We start from the raw sequence: 25999 nt of genomic DNA, 5'->3' as shown, positions 1-25999 counted from the left end.
ATCATTTATTGGTGGTAGTGTCTTTGTAAAAATAGTCGTCACATAAATATTTAATCATTTTTTGGTTATAGTGTTTTTGTAGTAATAGTCAATAATTTATTGATGGGGGATTTCTGTGTAATTATAGTCAATTCGGTTCAGATCTTCTGGCACCAATGTCTTTGTGGTAATAGTCAATTTTAGGTTAAGCCTGTGATGACGTCAACGTATTTTACGGTGATAGTCAGTCATCTATCGATGGTGGTATGTTTGTAGAAGTAGTCAATTTCACGTTGGGCCTTTTCAGTCGTCAAATGTTCTGTGGTCATGATAAAGTTGAAAGTATTCGATGATTTAGTGGTGACCTTGTCATCCCGTATTGTCAGTACTGATAATCTAATCAGCATTAATTAAATAATACTAATTTATTGGTAGTTGTGTCTTTGTATTTATACAAAATTCGATTTAGATTTTCAGACACCAAGTCTTTTTGGTAATAGTATATTCAGCATTAGTCAATAATTTTTTAGTGTATGTGTCTGTGTATTCATATTCAATTCGATTTATGAACTTCTGGCACCAACGTGTTTGTGGTAATAGTCAACTGAGAATTAGTCAATAATTTTTTTTGGTGGCTCAGTCTTTGTTTATATTATAGTCTATTCGGTTTATATCAGTCAACTGAGAATTAGTCAATAATTTTTTTGGTGGCTCAGTCTTTGTTTATATTATAGTCTATTCGGTTTAGATCTTCAGGCATCAACTTGTTGGTGGTAATAGTCAACTGAGAATTAGTCAATAATTTTTTTGGTGGTTCTGTCTTTGTTTATAGTATATTCGGTTTAGAATTCAGGCACGAACGTGTTTGCGGTAATAGTCAGTTCAGAATTAGACAAAAATTTTTGATGGTTGTGTCTTTGTAACTTATTAGGCTTAGATTTTCAAGCACCATTGTATTTGTCGTAATAGTCCATTCAGAATTAGTGAATACATTTTTTGGTGCTTGTGTCTTTGATTTTTGGTCTATTTGGTTTATGATCTTCTGGTACGAACGTATTTGTGGTAATAGTTAATTCAGATTTAAAAAAATAAATTAGGATAAAAATAAATGTTTAGGAAATTGGGTTTGGTGGAAAATAATCGTCAAGATTTTATTTTAATTTTTATTTTCAGCCAGGTACATCATTTTTAAAGAATCATGTAATATGTGATAAGAGCATAATTGTGCTCACTTTAACAGAAACTTTAAAATCACTTGTTAACTTGGTAACATCTTTGTATCATTAATTCATTGTTTTGTTTTAATGTTTTATGAAAAAAGATGATACGAGATCTTTACCAATTATTTTTGAAATATTTGACGAAGGTTTATTTTTCGCATAGCTTCGCCATGTAGTCTCTAATTTCGGTGAATGTTTTCCCTTTCGTCTCGAAAAGAAATACGTAAGTGAAGAGAGTGCAGAGGAAGGATGCAGCGGTGAAAGACCAGAACATGACGTGGGCTCCGTAGGATTTCGCTACGACGTGGAAAATTTTGTTGAGCGTGAACGATACGGCGGCGAGTATTATCGCCGAAACTGAAGAAGCGTAGCTTTTGATATTTGTTGGAAACAGTTCGCCGACGATCGTCGACGGTATGATACCGGCCCCGGCACCGTACGTGATCGCGAACAAGACGAGGCCGGCGTAAGGAATCCACTGGATGTCCCGAACGTCGTATCCGCTTCTCTCCATCCAGTAGTAGACGCCGATGAACCCGGTGACTAAGCCGGTGGTCAAGGAGGAAAACAGCATTAGAGGTCTTCTTCCGAGCCTGTCCACGAGAGGCATGACACCGTAGGCCGTGATGGCGTGGACGACGCTAAAAACTATCATGTATTCGCTTATGGAGAGGCCACCTCCTTCTTTCGGCATGGTCGAGGTGCTGTACGCGATTATCGGGCTGATTCCAGTGCTACGTTGGAAAAAAGCCAACAGGGAAATAATCATCAACGCCCTTTTATTCGCCGGAGTGGATATCAGGTCTAAAAACCTCCCCTTGTCTCTCATATCTTCCTCCACTTTTCTCGAAACCTCTTGGTATTCCGCTTCCAGTCCATTTTCTTTAGCGTTTTCCTTCTTCACCTGTCTGTATTTTGCCAGGGCGTTCAAAGCCTGATCGTGTTTACCTTTCATTGCTAAAAAATGCACTGATTCGGGAAAAAACATAATAGTGGAAAGTAACAGAATAGGGATTATTGCGTTAGTTATGTTCAAGGCTTGGTAGGAGAAGTGGGGTCCGATGGCGTAGTCGACTGTCGTACCGAGGGTCAGAAAAACCATGCTGACAGCTGTCAGACCTCCTCTGACTTTCGTATTGGCCACTTCTGCCGCGTAAATCGGCAACACGGCGTACGCTATGCCTTTGGTGAAACCGGCGAAAATCCTCGCCGCGTAAATGAGACATACGCCGTTGGCGAGCATAACCGCGGCGCTGGCTATGATCGCGCATACTCCAGCAGACATGAGTGTCGGACGTCTTCCGATCTTGTCCATGAGGTAGCTCGCCGGCACGGGGCTGAGGATATTTCCGAGGTCCATCAACGCGACCATTGTCGATATCTCGCCTTCTGTCATTTTCATCGGGATACCGTCCTTTTCTATCATGGGTATGACCGCTGACGGCCATGCGAGCCAGGCACCAGCCGTCGCTATTGATAAGCTCGCTGGAAAAAACCAAAACATAAACATATATTTATTGCCAACTCTTCTGTTTTTGCAAGCCAATTAGAAAGTAAACTCTTATGCTTATTTACAGAATTCGCCCTTGAAAACAGACTACAACTCAAGAGTTATTGATTTGGTTAAACCCAAAATAAAACTTCATAGTATTTGGTTAAAAAACTTCTAACGTCAATTTTAAAGGTTGTAAACTAAAAGGAAATATGCACGTTAGGAACAATAGAACAAATCTTTTGTAAATTTGAATATGTACTTGATTCAGCGAGAGCTAAGTGGAGATAGTCTACTGTAATTCTTCTCTTTGTATTAGTCAATTTAGAGTAAGTGTTTTGTATTAGCGGTATCTTGTAAAGTTCTGCATTGTTGTGAAATCTTAGATTACTCTTATTACGTTGCGATCTCTTCGTAATAATGATCTTTCGTACGGGTTTTTGTCACTTTTGTAATAATAATCAATAGGTCAATTTGTAGTAATAACACTACTTTTCCATTGATTGCGACGTCTCATTAGTAATTGCCAATCAAGATGATTTTTGTGGTACTTTGTTGTAATAGCATATTCGTCAATTCAAACTTTTTCAGGTCATTGTTTAAGTTATTGTCTTTGTTGTTATTATTATTACTTAGGCTTCTGTGATTTTTTTAGGTCCAAGTCATGGTTAGGACAAAATAATTGAAAGAAGCTTTGCACGAATAGTAATGTAACATAGTTAGGCATTGGATGGTATCTATTTCTCGTAATAGTCAATTTGTTGGCAAAGGTAATCATTGGTGTCAATGATTTTGCAATTAATTCATGACATAGGTGTCGATATGTGACTGTATTTAAATTCACAATAGAGTTGATAGGGAGTTAAATCTACTTAACAGAAATATTTGATTTTTTTGGGGGTCATTTTATAAATAGTAAATTATGGTAGTTTTCTTTGTAGTAATGGTCAATACAGAAATTCTAAAGTGTTTTTTGGTGTCGCTATCTCATATTAATAGTGAATTATATGTCTTTGTAGTAATGTAAGAAATACTCAATTCGTCTTTGGTGGTGATTTCTTTGTATTAATATTCAATTATGGTGGATGTCTTTGTAGTAGTATTAAATTCAAAAATACTTCTTTTTGCTCGCGTCTGTTTGTATTAATATTAAATTTATTGGTTGTGATAATAGAAGAAATTCTTAACTTTTTTGTGGTGATATCTTTGTATTATTTGTCAATCATAATAGTTATCTTTACAGTCAATTTTTCAAGTCAATTTTTTTTTAATAATTGATTTTTCTAGTGGCGTTATTTTTTTTTATTGATAGTCAATAATGGTGGTTGTCTCTATAGCAATGGAATAAATATGTAACTTTTTCGATGGCGATTTTTATCGACAGTCAGTTGTGGCGGTTGGTTTTATTGTAATAGTCAATTACAGAGAAATACTTACCTCAATATTTTGGTTGCTGTTTTTTTTGTAAATTATCGCTTATGGTAGTGTTTGTAATAATGGTCAAATTTTGAAATAAGTGCTTTTTGTAGTGGCAATTTCTTTGTATTGATAGTCAATTATGGTGATTATCTTTGCAGTAATAGTCAATTGTGAAGTACTTAAATCCTTTTTGGTGGTGTTGTCTCTTTGTATCAATATTCAATTATATAGGTTTTCTTTGTAGTAATGGTCAATCACATAACACGTGACTTGTTTCAGTTAATTGTATTGATTATAAATATTTTTTTTGATAGTGGTGTGATTGCATTATTAGTCAATTGTGTTGATTGTCTTTGTAATGATAGTCAATTCAGAAATACTGAGCTATTTTTAGCGATAAGAAGATACAGTCCTTTTAGTAATAGTTATTTTTGCAAATAAGTAGTGGTAGTGTTTTTTTTGTATTAGTAGTCAATTATGTTGATTATCTTTATAGTAATAATTGGGAAGTACTAACTGTTTTTCACGGCGTTATCTTTGTATTAATGGTCAATTGTGATGGTTGGTTTTGTAGTTATAGTCAATTGAGAAATACTTTATACTTTTTTGGTGGCGATGTCTTTATATTAATAATCAATTTTGATGATTGCCTTTGTAGTTATAGTAGAATAATATTCACAGTTATTGTCTATGTATTACTATATATATGATTTTGTTTGTTATGAAGTTAGAAGAGAAAAATAATTGTTTATGAAATTGCCGTTGATAACGTCATCGCAATAAATAGTTGTATAGTTAAGACTTTGCAGTTCAATTTAATGTAAACGAACGACTGTCCTTGTTGATAACAGTCATTTGAAGAGCATTTTATTAATAGTGACATTGTTGTAATTATGATACCGAAAATGATATTTAAAAACGGATATATTTTTGACTTGAGCATAACTTATTTTTGAATATTCTGTTCATTAGTGTTGGTTATGTAAAATTTTTTATAAAAAAACAAATTGATTCGTTCTTAATAGATATTCGGAGAGTTGAAATGGAGAAGGAATTATGATTTTTTTTCTTAATCATATTTTTTAAACTCTAATAATCGTCATAATCTTTTTATCTGAGCGATGTGTAATTAAGCATAATTCAAAGATTAAAATGAAATTATATTGTCAGTGAAATGTCGACCTTAGTAACATTAAATCGTTTAATCATTAACGATAACCCTTTTTGCCGGTTTTCAATGAGATCTTTTGCATTTTTTATTCTTTGCATTTTTTTATAAATAAGCAATAATATTTATTTAAACTATTTCTTTGACAATATAAAGACAATATATAAATATTTTTTTGGTAGTGGTGTGATTGTATTAATAGTCAATTGTGATGGTTGTCTTTGTGATAATAGTCAAATGAGAAATAGTTAACTGTTTTTGTTGTGGCGATATCGTTGAATTACAGTCAATTATGGTAGTTGTAGTAATAGTCAATTTTTGATTTCAAGAAATGCTTAAATTTAAAAAAAAAATTATTTGATGAAAATAAGCGTTTTTATTTTTAAATTTATGAGTACAATTACTAATTATCTTTTCCTAAGTACATTGAACTTAAAGGGTAAGTTTAGTAATAACGTAAATCACAGGAATGTGTGCAATAAGCAAAAGTAATTTATTCGACTTTAAAAAAAACGTAATTAACCAAGATCAAAGAATGTTTGTTAATTAAACGTATAAAGAATTTTTTTTCAATTTATATGATTACCTCTTGGGCTATTGAAAAAAATTATAAGAATTTAATTTTGCGCTGTTTACTCTGGCCAAGGTTGAATTGAACCATGTTTTGACAGTTTAATTAAATCCAGTTTTACCTGAAATCCCGAATCCAAGCTGGTATAAATTCGACTTTAGCGTAGGTTCCATCGTCGTTCCGCACTGAGCCCTGTTACCTTTTTCACGAAAATTTCCCTTATCAACAGTTTTCTTTCTTTCATTTCCCCACTCTTTCACGGGTTGTGAAGCAGAAGGGATTCTCTGGCTAGTCCAATTAAATTATATATCCAATTTTGATTGAATTAAATTATATAACACTCTCAGCCATGCAAGTCTGCTGATGAATTAACAGATGACTTCATAGCTGAGTTTTGAAGACTGAATTGTAATATTAAGCCCCTGGAATAACTTATTTTGAAACCCAGAAGATACTTCCCTATATTTCAGTGTAACTTTAAGAATTTTAATTAATTACATATTAAACAATTAATGTGTTTATAATAACACTGATATTTTAATTGATAATTAATCTAACATGGTCTTCGTACTATATGCTAGCAAGTTGGTTTTGAATTTTATAGATTATTTAAATGTAGTTAGATACTTGTAGGTAATACAATTGGTCGTTGATGTCACTATGTTTTTAGTAGTCATTTTTGTGGTGGAGTCGTAGTAGTATTTGGAATAGATCTTCTTTAGTACGCCTTTGCAGTATTGTCAATTCAGTCTTAGCTACTGTAGATATAGTTCGGCGTCAATGTTTTTGTAGTAATAGTCAACAGAGAGTCGTTTGTTTCAATGTCTTTGCAGTCAGTAAGTGGTGGTTTAGGTAGTCATCGGTTATGACTGGTTATGATTGATGGTCGTTTATCAGTCCTTGTAAATGCAGAAGTAGTGAATATAGTCGTAGTTACAATATATATATTTTGGTGTCAATGTTTTCGTGATAGTAGTCAGTTGAGTGGTTGCTTCGATAATCCTTGATGTTACCAATGGTCTTTATATTGTTAGTCAATTCAGTGGTTGGTGTTAACAATAGTCTTGGTAGTATTAGTCAATTTGGTGGTTTTGTCATTGGTGTCAGTGACTTTGTAGAAGTAGTTAGTCGTTGGTATGTATTTTTTTGTGCTAGTAGTCAATTCAGTGGTTGCGTTGATAACAACAGCAGATATTTTTGGTGGTAGTCGTTGTTGTCAATTTCTTTGTAGTCAGTTCAGTGGTAGTTAGTCGCTGGCGTCAATGTCTTTGTGATGGTAATCAATTCAGTAGTAGATAATAGTTGTTATCAATGTCTTTGTAGAACTACTCAATTCTGTAGTGGCTTAGTTACTGGTGTAAGTGACTTTGTAGAAGTAGACAATTCAAAGACTGTTAGCCATTGATGTTAACGATAGTTTTTGTATTAATAGACAATCCAGTAGTAGATAATCGTTGTTGTCATTGTCTTTGTAGTCAATTCAGTGGTAGTTAATCGGTGGTGTCAATAGACATTGATGATAGTCAATTCAGTGGTCGTTAATCATTCGTGTCAATGTTTTTGTAGTAGTTGTCAATTCTGTGGTGGCTTAGTTATTGGTGTCAGTGACTTTATAGAAGTAGTCAATGGAGTGACAGTTAGTCGTTGGTGTTGAAGATTGTCTTTGTAGTAATAGTCAATTCAGTGTATGCTTCGATAACGATGTTAACAATTGCAGATATTCTTGGTAGCTAGTCGGCGTCAATTTCTTTGTAGTCAATTCAGTGGTAGTTAGATTGGCGTCAATGTCTTTGTGATGGTAATCAATTCAGTAGTAGATAATTGTTGTTGGCAATGTCTTTGTAGTACTAGTCAATTCGGTAGTGGCTTAGTTACTGGTGTTAATGACTTTGTTGAAGTAATCAATTCTGTGACAGCCGTTGGTGTTGAAGATAGTCTTTGTAGTAATAGTCAATTCAGTAGTCGTCAATCGTTGACGTCAAGTCTTTGTACCACTAGTAGTCAATTCTTTGGTGGTTTAGTTGTAGAATTAAGGTTTTTTTTCTCGTCTTCAATCCTATTTATTATATTATTTATAAATTAATTTTTAACGACGAAATTTGAGATAAAAATACCAATGTCACGGATGGGATTCGAACCCACGTTCTTCGGAACTGTCCCCCGGAATAGCCGATAAAAGGTAATTTTAGTTAGTCAGTGATAATACTTTTGTAGTAACATTCAATTAAAGTATAGGTAGGTTTTTGTAGTCATGTTCAATTCATAAGCACTACTGTCGGTTTTTTATTATTATATTTATATTATCTCGTGAAATTATTATGATTTTTTAATTTTTCAATTTGATAATTATATCATCGATCAGGAACGCCTAATAGTCTGGTGACATTTTCTTGTTTAACCTTATTAGAAAGTCGAAAAGGTCGTTTCCCATAGTCTGCACTTGTTGATAAACCAACTTCCTATGATGTGGGAATGTTACTGTTTGCTGGTTTAAAAACATTGCGATTTCTGTATAGAATTATTCATTCAATAATTATTATTACTTTGTTTCAAAAACAACAATAGGGATAGAAACATATGTAATATTAGTGATTATCAGGCGAAATTACATTTTGCTTTTTGAGGGATGGTTAGGTGTTGAGAAAACACCAGCTGATTGGTCTAGTTTAGTGTGTATTAGGTGCTCTCTCGAATTTAGACGATTCAGCCAGAAATCAGAAATATTTCAGGCTTCTCGTCGCCGCTAGCGGCTGAAGGTTGCTCTCCCGGTCAATTTGAGCGTTCAAGCATAATATTTGATTCAGGTGAGCTCCTTTTATATTATATTCATTGCTTGGCCAATGTCGGCTGTTGCCGGCTCCTCAAGTACTGAAAACAATTAGTCGCAGCATTAAAAACCCAGAAAGTGTTTGCGCTGGGGGAAAAAATGTCTCCAAGCAAAAGACCTGGTACTACGAAGATTCTTCCTGCCTCCTCTAAAAAACGAAATGCTGGTGAAGAAATAATAGACCAATCCGAAATTAGATCACGATCTGCGAGCCGTGAAAACTCAAAAATGGAGTCAAATAGCCTATCATTGTCAGCTGTTAATAGTGATCTGGCAAATGTTAATAGAATAGCTTCTACCTCATCCTCCAATCATTTACTATCTACAACACATACTCCTAATTTTATATCACCAAATAAATTTGGAGTTCTCGCTGTAGATGACGACGACGAAATTCAAAACCAGCCAAAACAAATAACACCAAATATGAATGCAAACTCACAAAATAACACCTCCAAACAGCCTCCACCGATCTTCGTTCGAAACATAGTTGACTTTACCTTGTTTTATAAAAGCATAAAAGATGTTCTTGGAGAAAATTATTTCCAGTGTCAGGCAAGAACTGACTGCACCATTGTTTGCGTGAAAAGTTCTGACGATTATAGAAAACTAATACACATATTTAAAGCACAAAAGTGCGACTTCCACACCTACCAATTAAAAGAGGAACGAGCATTTAGAGTTGTGTTAAGAAACATTCATCCCTCCATCCCGCCAGATGAAATAGAAAAAGAAGTAGAAGAACTCGGTTTCAAATTCCGAAATGTTAGGAACATCCAATCTGCAGCAAAAATCAAACTGCCGCTTTTCTTTTTGGACCTCGAACCTTCACCAAATAATCAGGATATATTTATGATTACCCATCTCTACGGTTGTCGTATACGTGTAGAAGAACCGTTCAAAAATAAGAAAATCTCTTGAAGCGCTGTCAAAATTACGGACACACCAGATCATATTGCCACCATGCACCACGGTGCGTGAAATGCGCAGGATATCATTGGAGCGAACATTGTACAAAATCAAAGGAAACTCCAGCTGTTTGTTCGCTTTGTAATGGTAATCATCCAGCCAACTACAGAGGATGCATCACACACAAAGATTTACAACGGCTAAGAAGACAGAATTCCTCCGAATCAAGACACCAGTCGAATACTCCTCCACCACCACCACAGCAAGTAAGATCTGACCACGCTCGTCGAACCAGCGTTAGCTACACCCAAGCCGTCCAAGGACCATCTCAGTCACAACCACAGCCAAACCCTACTCCTTCTTTCATTCCTCCTCCTTCCACTTCTTCAGACCTAACTTCAATGATGTCCACCTTTATCAACGAATTCCGCTCTCTCATCAGCCCTCTCATCTCTCTTCTTACAACCCTCGTTGAGAAGCTTGTCTCACCCGTTTCGCGAACGCACCCTTAATGCCATCTCATCACCCTCTAACTCTCCTCTTATGGAATGCAAACGGCTTGAACTCCCGCTTCAACGAACTAGAAATACTTCTACAAGAAAAAAGAATAGACATAGTACTGGTTACGGAGACACACTTTACATCACGATCTAATTTTTACATTCGAAATTTCAGGACTTACAGGACTGACCATCCCATGGATATTGTTTGTGGAGGTACCGCTATCTTAATTCACAACACGTTAAACCATTATCTAATTTCTAGCCAATCTTCTGTATCTTTACAGTACACTGCCATCAAATTGTCCTCCACACCCTTCAACTTTACTATAGCAGCTGTATATTGTCCACCAAATCATAACATTTCCCACCAACAGTTTCTCTCCTTTTTCCAGTGCATTGGCCCGCGTTTCCTGTCCGGTGGTGATTATAATGCAAAGCATCCACAGTGGGGCTGCAGGTTAGCTAATCCACGAGGTCGTGTCTTACACAGTGTCCTCTCCGCCCAACGCCTCTTCATATCTCCTCCTGATCCTACATATTGGCCCACTGCTACTAACAAACGCCCAGATCTCCTAGACTTCTTCATTACATCCCAACTCTCTTCACTTCACCACCATGTTTGTACATTGAATGATCTCTCATCGGATCATAGTCCTGTTCTATTAACTATCGACACCTATCCCATTCCAAATGCCCTACAGCTACATTAATACACGGTCCAGTAGACTGGAAACAATTTGGAATACATTTGGAACAGAAAATAAATCTCAAAACCCCCCTTAAACATACCACGAAATAGACACTGCAATCGAAAAATTCACATTATCAATAACTGAATCGATCAGTGATTCAACAATTCACACATATCCACAAAACACATATTCTCAGCACATTAACGTACCGCTTTATATTCACTACCTTATACGATCAAAAAGACAAGCTCGTAAAGAATGGCAAAGAACACGTTACCCTTCAGATAAACGAAAACTGAATAAACTAACACATCAGCTGACTACGGAACTGCAAGCAGATCGCTCCGACCGATTCAGACGATTTACTGAATCACTAACAACAGAAAACAAATCTCTCTGGGCGGTAGCTAAAAATCTTCTATCTTACCACAAAATATCTACCCCGCTCCGCCAAGTCGACGGCAGTTGGGCCAAGTCAGATGAGGAAAAAGCTTTTGCCGCTTACTTGAACACAGAGTTCACCACACATGTCAACATAATAGACCATACTTATTCAGAACTTATCGATGAATATTTACGTTCAACGATTCCATTATCCCTCCCTCCAAAAGCTTTTTCACCTTCTGACGTTCATTCTACCATACAACACCTAAAATCCAGGAAAGCCCCAGGTTTTGATCTTATTACCCCAAAAATTCTCCAACACCTTCCCAAAAAGGCCATCATATTCATTACATATCTATTTAATTCTGTTCTTCGTACAACCTACTTCCCTATAGCTTGGAAACACTCGTATATTCGAATGTTCCCTAAGCCAAAAAAGCCAACACATTGTACTACTTCATACAGGCCAATAAGTCTACTACCTACGTTGGGTAAAATTTTAGAAAAACTACTGAAAAGAATTCTTCCGATTCTAAATTCTCAAAACATAATCCCAGCCCATCAATTTGGTTTTCGCAACCGCCATTCAACTGTCCAGCAGTGTCACCGCGTGGTAGACATTATTTCATCCTCCCTTGAGATAGGACAGTACTGTTCCGGAGCCTTTCTTGACGTAAGCCAAGCTTTTGATCGAGTTTGGCACCCGGGCCTGCTGTTCATGCTCAAGGACATCCTTCCATCCACCTACTATCTCGTACTGCACAGTTACCTCACTGACCGATTCTTCCAAGTCATCGAAGGCCATTCCCTCTCTTCATATTTTCCTATCCATGCTGGTGTCCCTCAGGGTAGCGTTCTGGCCCCTACACTGTAGGTTTTCACAGCTGACATGCCAACTCATCCCGAAACCACCACATTCACATTCGCAAACGATACGGCAATTCTCTCCAGCAACTCCGATCTTGTCATTTCCACTCGAAACCTCCAACAACACATCATACTACTAGAGTCTTGGTGTAAAAAGAAAAAGATTAAATTTAACACAGAAAAATCCATCCACATTACCTTCACTCTTCGTAAAAAGATCTCCCCCCCCTGTTTTCTTAAACAATACTCCCCTCCCAACTGCGGACAAGGTGCGGTACCTCGGATTGTACATCGACAAACGCCTGACGTGGAATCCTCACAAAGACTAAAACGTCAGGAGGTTATGACACGATTTAGAATTCTTGCACGACTTTTTGACAAACGCTCTAATTTACCTCTCAAAAATAAAAGACTGCTTTACAACACCATAGATAAGCCGATTTGGACTTACGGACTGGAAGTGTGGGGTTCAGCCAAACATTCCAATATCCACCGCATTCAAACTGCCCAGTCTATAATACTACGAAAAAAACTAGATGCTCCATTTTATGTATCGAACCAAACTACACATACAGATTTACATATTCCTTTCGTACAAGATGAAATACGTTTCCGTTACCGTAAATTTCATAAAAACCTCCCAACTAACGTAAACCAACACATCAGAAACCTCGTATCCCGACGAATACCCTCAAACCCTCCCCGCCGACTGAAGAGACAATGGCCGCGAGATCTCCTAGGAAGTGATGGTGATGACAGTGAAAGTGATAATGAGACACGTATCAATTGAACAAACAATATTATTGTAACATTGGAGTAATACCAATGAGTGTTTTCTCCACTCTTGATTTTTAATTTTGTTTTGTTTTAATTACCTTGCTCACTGTTACTTATTACCTTCTTTAAGGTAGTTGTAACGTACTACAAATTATAATTTAAAAAAAGCTTTTTGAGATCTAGTTGCGTTAGGTAGTCTTCAATTTCTTTAATCGTCTCAAAAGCGAAAAACTGATCGAAAACGAGATGGATGAAAGAGTGAAAAAAGCATACATTACATGAACACAATAAGTTTCCGACATGCTTTGACTACGAAGTAAACAAGAGCCAGGACGATGGACAACACCGAACCGGCTCTTGACGTTCGTAGGGTAGAGTTCACCCACGAGCGTGCAAGGGAGGAAACCCATGCCGATGGAATAACTAATCGAGAAAAAAAATGATACATAAGGAATCCAGAGGTTATCAACTGTTGTATTTCGAACGAGATAGTATTAGATGCCTGTAACTAGTGCTGAACAAATGGCAGACAGCAGAAGCAACGGTTTCCTTCTCATCGTGTCGACAAGTGGCAGTGTCAGGTAGTTAGCAAACATGTAATACACTGAAAAATATCAAGTAAGACGGATAACGGTAGACCTCAACCTGTGTCTGCTTTGTGCTGTATGCGCAAGTTGGGCTGATACCGCTGCTCCTCTTGAAGACAGCTAACATAGTTTTGATGAGAAATGCCTGTCTTAGATGGTGTTTTGATCAAGTTGATGAAACGTGCTTTATTTTTTTATATCGTTTTCGACTAGAATTGTTATTTTGTTTAATTCCTCTTCTCTAGACTATTCTTCCTTTGCGGGTTGCAGTGACCTGTCTGTACTTTGCTAGGGATTTCCTTGCCAAGCTCTCTCTACTTTTCATGACTAGAAAATAAGGCGATTCTGGGAAAAACATTATCGTAGTGAGAAATATCAAAGATATGAGGATGTTATGTTGAGATTGAAGTATGTGACGTGAGGTCCGAGTAGTCATTGAGCATCCCGAAGTTGAGAAAACAGATGAACATCGTACTTAGGGCTCTTCTGATCTCAGCGTTTGGCGAGATAAATTCCTTCGGAAATCCCTACCGACTTATCTTAATCAACCTAGGCTCCGTAAATCTATCAGCTGCTGTAAAACTGACGCCGGATGTCATGACTATACTCCCTATGGAGTCCATGAGGTGGTCACCGAAGTCCCAACTCCGGGAAAGCGACCATCCTGGCTATTTCACCGTTCGTCATGCGCACCCCTTGAAAACATCGGAATATGGGGATTACTGATGATGGCCATGATAGCCAAGCGTCTGCAGCCTTGGCAGTGAATCCAGCTGAAAACAAACGTTAAAAATGTCAATTTTAGTTTTTCGTAATTATAAAATTTAACATAGGGACATTATTAAGATTATAGTAATAATATATATGGCTAGTGTTGGTAAGGAATGTTGTAGGGAAGGTAACATAATTGTTATTATGCCCGTGTTTTTATCATAACGTATTCCAGTTTAAAAATGAGGTTAAATATATAATAATTGTGTTCCTCCTGCCACCAACCAAAACTGAAAGTTTTAATTAAAAGTTAAATATCATTAGTGGCCTTCTGAACTGAAGTTCCTTAGGGAAATCTTGAGGGCTAAACCCAAACCTGGCCTATTGGCTATATAATGCTGTAATAAGATCTATCTTAGGTTCATTAATTTGGTGGATTGAAGGCACAAAACTGGCTATCCAAAACGTTAGGTGCTAAGTCTGACGAATTTATGCCATTTAATATCTAGCGAATTCAATCGTTCCTCAAGTCCTCAAGCAAATGGTCAAAGCTCCTTACTACGTCATTAACGTCAGTATTCTCGATATTCCTTTTATCAACGAGCTGGTCCGACTCCCGCTTATAAAAGTTCTACTCCAAGCTTTCGATCCGTCCTAACCACACTGCCCAAGCTATATCTTCACATCAATTTCCATCCCGAGAACTGTCCCGGTCATCTAAAACTACTACGACCTGTAGAGACCTCCTCGCCCATTTATTATTCAAAATGACTGCCTTCGTTGGCTGTCATTGTTGTGACTGGATGAAAAAAAAAGCAAACATATCTTTGATTAGTATTTTGATACGTACAAGGTACAAATAAATCATTATATTAAAAAAAAGAGGAAACCTAGGGATTCGTCAACCCTTACACCTTCCAGTTTGTCGTTGTTGGTTTCTTATCTTGGGATTTTATCAGTCATAATACTCATAATGCTAGGATTAAAGTAATGAAGTTTTATCATCCTTTATTTAACGCAATTATTTAATCACCTTAGAAAACACCATATGACGCTAGACTTGGATTTTTATTTAGCCTTTTTGAGTTCGTCGTTTTCACAGTTAGATTATTTAAATATGTATTATTGTTGACAAAAAAGGAATTTTATTCTATATTGGTGGTTTAATTATTAAAAAAAATATATTTCAACAATATATATCGTGGGAAGTAGATTTTATGTATTTGAAGATTTTGAATTTGGCCAGAGTACTTTTTATTTTTTGAAATTTATTGATAGTGTGTGGTGATTAGTGACCGTTAATCGATAATTATTCAGAAATCGTTAGATGCGATCTGGTGTGATGTAGGTTTCAGAAAAACATTTTCTTTATCGTGCCAACGTTTCGATCTTTATTGAGATCATCTTCAGGGCCTTGTATTGTCTGCATTTCAGCACAAAAGTTCTCTGGTTCATTGCCTAATCATCACACATTTCTTTACGAGAAGAACGAAGAACATGGTATTCTATCAACAAATTTCAACTACATATGGACACGCAGCTAAAAGTATTCTGAAGGACATCGCCAACAATGAGAAGAAACTCGCATCGGCTGTCAACCAGAGAACTTTTTTGCTGAAATGCAGACAACACAAGGCCCTGAAGATGATCTCAATAAAGATCGAAACGTTGGCACGATAAAGAAAATGTTTTTCTGAAACCTACATCAAACCAGACCGCATCTCACGATTTCTGAATAATTATTTATTGATAGTACTTTTTATTATTTATTTTCAAGCTCGTTGAACTGTTTAGCATCATAAAAATTAAAGCAATATGGAATACTCAAGTATAGTTCGATATATAAAAATCCATATTTACCTGAAATACCGAATCCAAGCTGGTATAAATTGGACTTAAGTGTCGGTTCCATATTGTACACTGATGTTTTGCTTCTTTTCCCTTAAATTCCTCTTATCTACGTTTTTATATCCCCACCTTTTTCTCGGGTTATGAAGTATAAACCATTAAATACTTTTTACTCCATATTTCCCTTAAAAAATACAAACTGTAGTACTCATTACTGGTAAAAATGATTACTAAATTTGACTGGAGGCCAAAGTTGAATGCATCTGTTTGAATATGCTTATCGGTCCTTTTGGTTGACAACTTCCAATATTGGCTTTGTCTAGTTTTGACCCTGCCACCTTCCTCTTTCCCATCCTGACATGTTCATTGCTAATCATGTCTATGTAGTAAGAGGCCTATGTTGCTGTGCCCATCTAAATTATTTACCTGGCCACATCGATATAATTTCTTTGAAAACGATGCTTTGATGCCAATAGGAGCCTATAGTCAAAAATGATTATATTTATCTTGTCCTCTAACTACAGGTTGTTCGTTATTTCACAAGCTTAGTATTTAATAATTAGTTTACTTTTCAAAATTCGGAACGGAAGATTATCTTATTTTTCAGTTGTTCCATTAAAAACAAAAGCTAAATGTTTAAATATGCTAAATTCCAGCTTATTCATTCAGCCATAAACTTACTTACTCAATAGTATTTAATAATTAGTTTACTTTTTAAAATTCACGCAACAAAATTGTTAAAATTAATTTTTAAAATAAAAAAAATAACAAAAAGCTATAAATTAAATGTTTAAATATGCTAAATTCTCGCTTATTCATTCAGCCATAAACCCACTCACTCAATAGTAAAAACAAAAGCTAAATTTTTAAATATGCTAACTTCCCGCTTGTTTATTCTACCATAAACTCACTTACTTGATAGTATTTAATAATTAGTTCACTTTTTAAAATTCACGCAACAAAATTTTTAACAGTAACAAAAAAATTATAACAAAAAACTAACAACTAAATTTTTAAATATGCTAAATTCCCGTTTATTCATTCATAAACCCACTCACTCAATCATCTACTTTTTTAAATCAGGCACACACTCACCTATTCGATCGTTCCTTAATCACTGATTAAATTCATTGAGTTACGCAAGTCAATCGCTAACTGATTAATTAATTAAAATAGCCAGACAATTTTTTTTATAACTTACTTGATTACGTCATTCTATCAAGTCTATCTTTATTCATTCGTTCATTCGCGTATCCATTCATTCGCGTATCCATTCATTCGCTTACCGATTAAATTCATTCAGTTACGCACTCAGTCACTAACTAATTATTTGATTTGATAAAACAGACTGTCTCTTTTCCCTTTCTCTCTCACTCAGTTTCTGTCTGTCTGTCTGTCTGTCTGTCTCTTTCTCTCTCTCTCTCTCTCTCTCTCTCTCTCTCTCTGTCTTTCTCCCTCTCTCTGTCTCTTTCTTTCTCTCCTTTCTATCGCTCTTCTGGCTCCACACTCTCTCTCTTTTTCTCTCTTGCCTTCTGTTTCTGCTTGTTGGTCTCCCTCTCTCTTTTTGCCTGCACCTCTTTCTATCTCTTTACCCTTTCAGTCACTACTAATCAACCCATATTACTATATCAGTAATTAATTCTTAAATTCCTATTGTCTTTCGAAAGAAGAATAGAGGTAGATTCTTTAATTGTGAAAGGAATAAAAACAAAATCCATTGCTGGAAGAGAGGGTATTGCTTATAAAACTAAAAAAAATATTTATTAACATTTGTATAAAAATTTAACTATTAAAATAAAAAGGCAATAAAAATAATATAACCTGTTATAACTCGTTTCGTACATTATATTTAATTACAATATTGTTGTCTAGACGCGTTAAGTATTCTTGAATTTCTTTGAGGGTTTTCCCTTTGGTCTCAAAAACGAAAAAATGCACNAAAACATTTTCACCTCATGGATTTAGTTATGATTAATAGTTACAGGTTTATCCTAAAATGGTTAATGTTTATTTTGGATCGACAGATGGTATGTTCAATGGTTATATTTGGTAATTACTATCAGAATTGATAAAGGTAACTAGGAATGATTATAATGTGGGATTAAATTACGATTAGAAATCTAATCTCGAAACCATTCGCTCTTATGTTTCAACGGTTGCCATTCTCCGACCGATTGTGAAGTCTGGCAACCATGAAAGTTATCGTTCAATAAATTAATTGGTAAATACGACCGCGGCTGCCACGCTCTTCATCATATTGATTGATGAATATTATTTATTATCGGTTTTGTTTAAAAAATCCCAAGTGTTGAGAGTGTGATGTTTTTGTATTGTGTTCATTAGGTTGTTTTATGCTTGCTTTATGTTGTGGTTGAAGATTGATTTTTTTAAATTGAATATCTCAACACGGTTGATTTTGGCTCGGATATTTTGATAATAGATCTCACATTTAACGTCAAGGAACTTTGGACATTTTCCAAAGGTCTTCAGGGCAAACTAGATAATATCGTTCGGTGACTGTATTTCTGTATTTCCTGTGTATTTTTAAAATGTTGAGTTTATATTTTTATTATATTACAAACTTGTCTATGTTATTTTGTATTAAAAAAATAAAAATAAAACAATATATTTGGTACTAACTATTTAGTAACAGCTGGCCGAATCATTGATCTTAGGATCATCATCAATCTTTGTACTGTTACTTTACATTTTTGTACTAGATTTGTTCCTAACTTAACAAAATAATTTTTCGATCTCGACTAAAAAGAAATTCGCCTCGAGAAAACTGATTTATACATGACAAAAAGAATTTGAAATATTATCCGACCACGTATAAAATCGACGTTGGTATATCACTTTACATTAGGGCGCATTTATCTTCTTGCTGTGTATTTATCTTTGAACCTTTACGTCAAAAGATGAGACCGATACGGCCCTGGAATATGTTCCACTGTCTATCATCGAGATAGAATAAAATATCCGAAAGATTTATATTTACATACACACAGTTTACTATTAAAGTAGTGTCTTCACTCGAATTGGCATTGTTTTTAATCAACCATCGATAGTTAACTTTATGAATATGAACAACATTTTAATCAAAAATTTTTCAAGGTGTATTGAAGGAAGTAATCCTTGCTTTAAAAGTTAAAAAGTTTAAATAAACTAACAACAGGTTCTTGTTCAAGAATTTTATGACCCCGTGGTCCGCCTAGTCTCGCAGCATTAGGTTTACCTTTCTATACTGGCACTAGGAATCGGCATTTTTAAGATCTTGCACTGCGTCCAATATTGGTTTATTGTGCAGNAATTTTTATATATGCTAAATTCCCGTTTATTCATTCATAAACCCACTCACTCAATCATCTACTTTTTTAAATCAGGCACACACTCACCTATTCGATCGTTCCTCGATCACTGATTAAATTCATTGAGTTACGCAAGTCAATCGCTAACGGATTAATTAATTAAAATAGCGAGACAATTTTTTTATAACTTACTCGATTACGTCATTCTCTCAAGTCTTTATTCATTCGTTCATTCGCGTATCCATTCATTCGATTACCGTTTAAATTCTTTAAGTTACGCACTGTCAGTTTTAACTAATTATTTGATTAGATAAAACAGATTGTCTCTTTTTCTCTTTCTCTCTCACTCAGTTTCTGTCTTTCTCTTTCTCTTTTTTTTCTCTCTCTCTCTCTCTCTCTCTACCTCTACCTTCCTCCCTCCATCCCTCCCACCCTCACTCTCTCTCTGCCTTTCTGTCTGTCTGTCTTTCTCTCTCTTTCTTTCTCTCCTTTCTATCGCTCTTTCTGTCTCTCCGCTCCCCACTATCTCTTTTTCTCTCACTCTCTTTCTCTCTTGCCTTCTGTTTCTGCTTGTTCGTCTCCCTCTCTCTTTTTGCCTGCCTCTCTTTCTATCTCCTTACTCTTTCAGTCACTACTAATCAACCCATATTACTAAATCAGTAATTAATTCTTAAATTCATATTGTCTTTCGAAAGAAGAATAGAGGTAGATTCTTTAATTGTGAAAGGAATAAAAACAAAATTCATTGCTGGAAGAGACGGTATTGCTTATAAAACTAAAAAAATATTTATTAACATTTGTATAAAAATTTAACTATCAAAATAAAAAGGCAATAAAAATAGTATAAACTGTTATAACTCGTTTCGTACGTTATATTTAATTACAATATTGTTGTCTAGACGCGTTAAGTATTCTTGAATTTCTTTGAGGGTTTTCCCTTTGGTCTCAAAAACGAAAAAATGCACGAAAACNTCTCTCTCTCTCTCTCTCTCTCTCTCTCTCTCTCTCTCTCTCTCTCTCTCTCTCTCTCTCATCATTATGCCAGGTATACTCGGCATTAGCTTGGATTCTCCTAGCCTGTTTTATCTAGTATTCTGATTAGAAATTTCATATCAGATCGGAATTTTGGGTCTGTAGTGTCAAAGCCACTTCAATAGCTTGAAATTCACTTCATTTTAGGGGTAACAACCTATTGAAGTCATTCCTTTAGCATGTGAATTGTGCACTGGCTAGTGCTCTCATTGAATGTTATATAGTGTTGATAGATTTGGGAGTACTTTCAGTGCAATATGGAGGTCGTTCTCATTGGTTCAGTAATGCCGAGGTATGATCATAATGTATATACTTAGATCCATGATTTTTTAATTACTATTATCTAATTACTAAGGGGAAAACTATACCAAGTTATACCTTAAATGATGCATATTCCTACCCTACGTTTCTTTGGGGACGCTCTTTTCACTTCACGGGAAATTTGGTCCCTTTTGGCCACCTAGGTCCGCCCAATCTCTTTGGAAGTTTCTTTGATTGATAATACATTTATTTGGCCTGATTTTTTTAGTCTGCGTAAGTTAGAAGAAGAAAGAGGCACTCGGTTGGATTCCTTGGTGGCACTCGATTTTTTTTACAAAATGTCTCAGTTCATGATTCTTTCAAACTTCTTGCAGTGGAATAGATAGCCTTTTTAAAATTTAATTACGATATTTAATCAATTTTTCCTGTTAATATAGTGTAACTTATAGTCCTCATAATCGCATTACCATTATTAGTCCCACGTGGGGAAATAATCGATCGTCGCATGGCCGAAAGTCGTACCGAATCCTCGGATTATCTCTTGTAAGATATTGTTAATAATTTTCTTCCGTGTTGCTCATTAAAACCCTCGACCTTAATGGATCACCTGTTCGACGCAGAATGCAAATGCGATTGGAAATAGGGACCCAAAGTAAACTCGACGGTTCGATTTGAAATTCATATCGCCTTTAATGGGTATGCAGCGGTTTATTTCCTCCTTACGTGTAATTATGCAGTAAGCCTTAAATAAATATTCCTTTGGGGTGAATTATTGAGCGATCTAAATGAAAGGTGATTTTTTAGAATCTTAATTTTTTCCATGGGGTAGTACTAAGCTCAAAACATTTTTCTTTGAACAACAAAACAGAGGGTAAAATCCTCTCAACATTAACCAATTTGTAAGGCTGAAAACTTTATTTGCGAAATGTAGCGAAAGGGATTAAAAAAGAACAAAAAATAATTAAATTTGATGTTTTGGCCAACTTTGAAGGCACAGAAACAAAATGTAGAACAGAAGTCAAATTAAATTAGTCTCTGTTTTTATTTGTATAAAAAGACTATTTTATTTAAATCTCTTAGGTTTTGTGGTCCGATTGAACAAATAAATTCTTTTCAATTAATTAATCTTTAATTAAGGTTTTGGTCGAGATAAAAAAGTCAGTGTCACGAGCGGGATTCGAACCTCCGACCGGCTCGTTGAGATGGAAAGTTGGTGTCCGAGTGGATCGAAGTCACGATAGCTCAAGTGGTAGAGCAGCAGCGTATTTAGCTGAAAGTCGTGGGTTCGAATCCCGCTCGTGACACTGACTTTTTTATCTCGACCAAAACCTTAATTAAAGATTAATTAATTGAAAACATTTTATTTAAACATTACTCACTTGTTAAAAAATTTTGACTTTCGAGTCGATAGTCAAATAATATCTTATACATAAATTGTATAAAATTTGAGTAATAGTAATGTGAAGCAGGGCGTTGTATCGTACAAAAACCCATGTATTATTCCTTTACCGAGAGCAGTGAACTCTTGCTGAAAGGATCCAGTTCATATGATTATAAAAGAAGAGCACTGCGGGGCAACTTTGTAGAAAGCCGCGCCTTAATAAATTATGCGCGAAAGAAAAAACCGCCTGTTTTGCTTGGTCAAAATTTTTATAGGCTATTATATAATTTATATTGCGAATGTTTTTTTTAATAGTTGGGTCTCTGAGTTATTGAACACTTGCGAGTGGTATGATCTTGCATGGTGAACCCGGGAAAATGCAGATTTGCAAATGTTGAATTAACATTTACTCGGGTGTTTGTTTTTCCGCATGATTTTGTTAGACGCTTAATTCAGGCTTTGGAAGATCCCTTATGGTATCTGTGTTTTTGTAACAATAGTAAATAGTAAAAATGTTTTTTCCTAGAAATGTTCGGAAAAGACCAAACTACAAATTCGTTGGAAGTTTATTTTGTGGATGGATCATTATCATTTTAGACAGTCTAAAATTAGAAATAACTACATAATCTATATTATAATTACTTAAGTACTGGAGGTCTTTGTATTAACAAACAGTTTGATGTCGTTATTTTGAAGTAATAATCAGTTGTTTGGAAATAAATTATTGTTTTTGTAGCTTTGTATTAATAGTCAATTACGATGTTGTTTTTTTGTTCTAGTAGTCTATTGAGAAGTACTTAACGCTTTGTCAGTTCAGAAATAGTTAACGCTTTTTGTAGTGGCGATGTCTTTGCATTGATAGTCAATTATGGTGGTTGCTTGGTAGGAGTAATATATTATAAATTATCTATTATATATTATATCGTATTATAAATTGAGAAATAATCAACTTTTTTGGTGGGTGGTGTGTTTGCACTAATGGTCAGTGATGGTGGTTGTCTTTGTAGAAGTAGTCAGACTTTTTTTCGGTGGGTGATGTAGTAATAGTCAATTCAGAAATAGTTAACTTTTTTGTGGTGGTGATTTCTGCATTAACAGTCAATTATGGTGGTAGCTTTTGTAGTAGTACTATATTGAGAAATAATCAACTTTTTTGGTGGGTGGTGTCTTTGTACTAATAGTCAATAATGGTGATTGTCCTTTGTAGTACTAGTCAAATCAGATATAATAAACTTTTTGTGGTGGGTGATTTAGTAATAGTCAATTCAGAAATAGTTAACTTTTTTGTGGTAGTGATGTCTGCATTAATAGTCAATTATGGTGGTAGCTTTTGTATTAGTAGTATATTGAGAAATAATCAACTTTTTTTGGAGGGTGGTCTTTGTACTAATAGTCAATGATGGTGGTTGTCTTTGTAGAACTAGTCAAATCAGGTATAATCAACTTTTTTGGTCAGTGATATTGTAATAATAGTCAATTCAGAAATAAGTAACTTTTTTTGTGGAGGCGATGTCTTTTCATTAATACTCCATTATGGTGATGGTCTTTATAATATGAAATGGTATATTGAGAGATAATCAACTTTTTTTGGTTGGTGGTGTTTTTGTACTAATAGACAGTGATGGTGGTTGTCTTTGTAGTACTAGTCAAATCAGATANACACGCAGCTAAAAGTATTCTGAAGGACATCGCCAACAATGAGAAGAAACTCGCATCGGCTGTCAACCAGAGAACTTTTTTGCTGAAATGCAGACAACATAAGGCCCTGAAAATGATCTCAATAAAGATCGAAACGTTGGCACGATAAAGAAAATGTTTTTCTGAAACCTACATCACACCAGACCGCATCTCACGATTTCTGAATAATTATTATTATGTAGTATAAAACCTATTGGCGGTGGCGATATCTTTGTATTAAAAATAATTTATTATGCTGTCTTAGAACTAATAGTCAATTTGGAAATGCTGAACGCTTGTTTTGGCGGGTGGTGTCTTGTATGTAATTGATAGTCATGTGTGCAATATTTGCTTAACTGCTATCGATGTATTTTATTTTTTTGGCAAGACAATAATAAATTATTTAATAATAAAATGTTTATTGCGATGGTTGTCTTTGTAGTCAATTAAGAAATAGTTACCTGTTTATACCTCTTTGCATTAATAGTCAATTGTGGTGTTGTCTTTGTAATAATAGTCCTTTTTTTTTGTGGGTAAGTCGTTTAAGTAATAGCCAATTATGATGGTTGCGTTTGTTATAATAGTTTACAATAGTTAATTAGAGGACATTGTAAGCGTCGGATTTGTCTGGAAATAGATGTATTTTTGACTATTTTGTGAAGAATGACCAGTTTCATGTTGTAAAAGTCCATTCTATAGCACTAGGTCATTATTTTTGGCCGTGTATTTGTCGAAATAGTCAATTTCGATTAAACTTAAATACATGGAATTGATCTAGTGACATATTTCAATTTTTGGTTAGTTAAATTATTGTAATTGGCGTTGTTTGTTCTGATAGTCAATTCTGAGTAGATAGATTTTTGTTAGTGGCATTTTTCTGTGACATCTTTCAGTTTGAATGTAGTAATAGACAATTCTCGAGGTGTTATGTTTTTGTTGGCATTTCATTGTGACACCTTTATATTTAATCATTTCGTTGGTAGGTAAATTTGAGCACAGTTTTTTCTAAAATTTAATTCTGTTGCTTTTACGTTTTTTTCCCAGGGAATTTGCTATCATATACAATTTTGTGTAAGACAGATAGAACTTAGTTCGTTAGGTTTTCTACACTTTAACTTATATGTATTTTGTTTAGTGGTTGCCTTTGTTGTGTCAATAGTTTATTTCTGTTTAGCATGCTGTTACATATGCTGGCTCGAATATATCCTAATAAAATTGCAACAAACTTAAAATTTTACTCTATTTTGTCATTTCTGTACCAGTGTGTGAAAGTGGAATGGACAGGATAATCAGTGACGATCGAAAGAGTATAATTAATATCAGTAGTCACGACCTTGTTGCCATTGTACGATTCCCTTTTATCTTTTAATTATCAGAAATAGATAATCGTCACTGAGGAATCTGTAGTTCGCGGTTTTAACGCTATCAGCTTATCGTTATTCATATTTTTTTGTGTAAAATATTTTCACCCATTGAACTTTGATTTTTATTCCAAAAATACAGCAAAAGATGTTCTTTCGACGATTTTCCTCAAACAGGAAAAATACAACCTGAGGCTATTTCAAACTTATATTATATTTAAACAAGACAACAATTCGTTAAATTGAGAACCTTGTTATTAGCTCTCAAAGAACCATTTTTATTAAAAATTCAATAAAAATTAATTGTCTTAAATTCCGACTAAATTATAATTACTAAGTCTGTAGCTTAGCTGTAATTAGCTGAGAGATAATTGAGTATTAACATTTATAACTAAAAACAATTTCAGCCCTTCGATGGGAACAAGTAATGAGCCAACTAGGGATAGATTAAGTAATTATATATTAATTTATTTAGAACATTGACCCCCTCGTTTCTAATTAACATTTATGCTGAAATGCTATGTTTATGCAATTAGTAAAAAAATATTTTATGATAAAAGTTCTTCGTATTACAAACAAATCTTTCCATTGGTTACAGTATTTTTATTAAAAGCTTAGACGAGACGATAAAGATATTTGAATTTATGAACCTGATATGCCGAAAGCATACTGGTATGCGGTAGATTTCCAAGTCGTGTCCATATTTTCCGACTGTGGAGAAATGATCCACAGGATTGACACAAAACTGAACTCTCGAACGTCCTCTTCCACTCCCACTCGTTCTTTTCCCACTCCTCTTCAATTTAATTTGCCTTATCGTTCCCAATGTACACAAGTTAATTGCATTGGATTGTTAACATTTCAGCCGCCGGTTTTTAATAACGGCCTTTAATCGGTTATTTAAAAATTTATTGGTAACTGGTTTGGTATGATTTAATCCTCACTCGGGATAATACATTCAGTGGCCGTACACCTTCAGATTTATACAGATTCGTTTGTCTACGGGGCCCACACAATCGTTCTCA

At 34.9% G+C, this 25999-nt stretch overlaps 2 protein-coding genes across 12 annotated transcripts in view; one reads left to right on the top strand and one right to left on the bottom strand.

Annotated features, from left to right (window-relative positions):
• The window catches only part of LOC106669519 (dystrophin, isoforms A/C/F/G/H-like), a 328247-nt gene that overhangs the window by 62783 nt on the left and 239465 nt on the right, over window positions 1-25999 (top strand). The window lies entirely within an intron of this gene.
• Window positions 1112-6161, bottom strand: LOC106669546 (facilitated trehalose transporter Tret1-like). Its single transcript, XM_014399080.2, has 2 exons — window positions 5971-6161; window positions 1112-2684 (listed from the first exon to the last, which is right to left on the bottom strand). The coding sequence occupies exons 1-2, from the start codon at window positions 6020-6022 to the stop codon at window positions 1348-1350; spliced, it is 1389 nt and encodes a 462-aa protein (XP_014254566.1). The 5' UTR covers window positions 6023-6161; the 3' UTR covers window positions 1112-1347.

This window comes from Cimex lectularius, unplaced genomic scaffold (genome assembly GCF_000648675.2).
Source record: "Cimex lectularius strain Harlan isolate CLEC.00 unplaced genomic scaffold, Clec_2.1 scaffold229, whole genome shotgun sequence".
Taxonomy (NCBI): Eukaryota; Metazoa; Arthropoda; class Insecta; order Hemiptera; family Cimicidae; genus Cimex; species Cimex lectularius.
The sequence above is the reverse complement of the archived record's forward strand: the minus strand, read 5'-3'. Positions and strand labels throughout refer to the sequence as shown.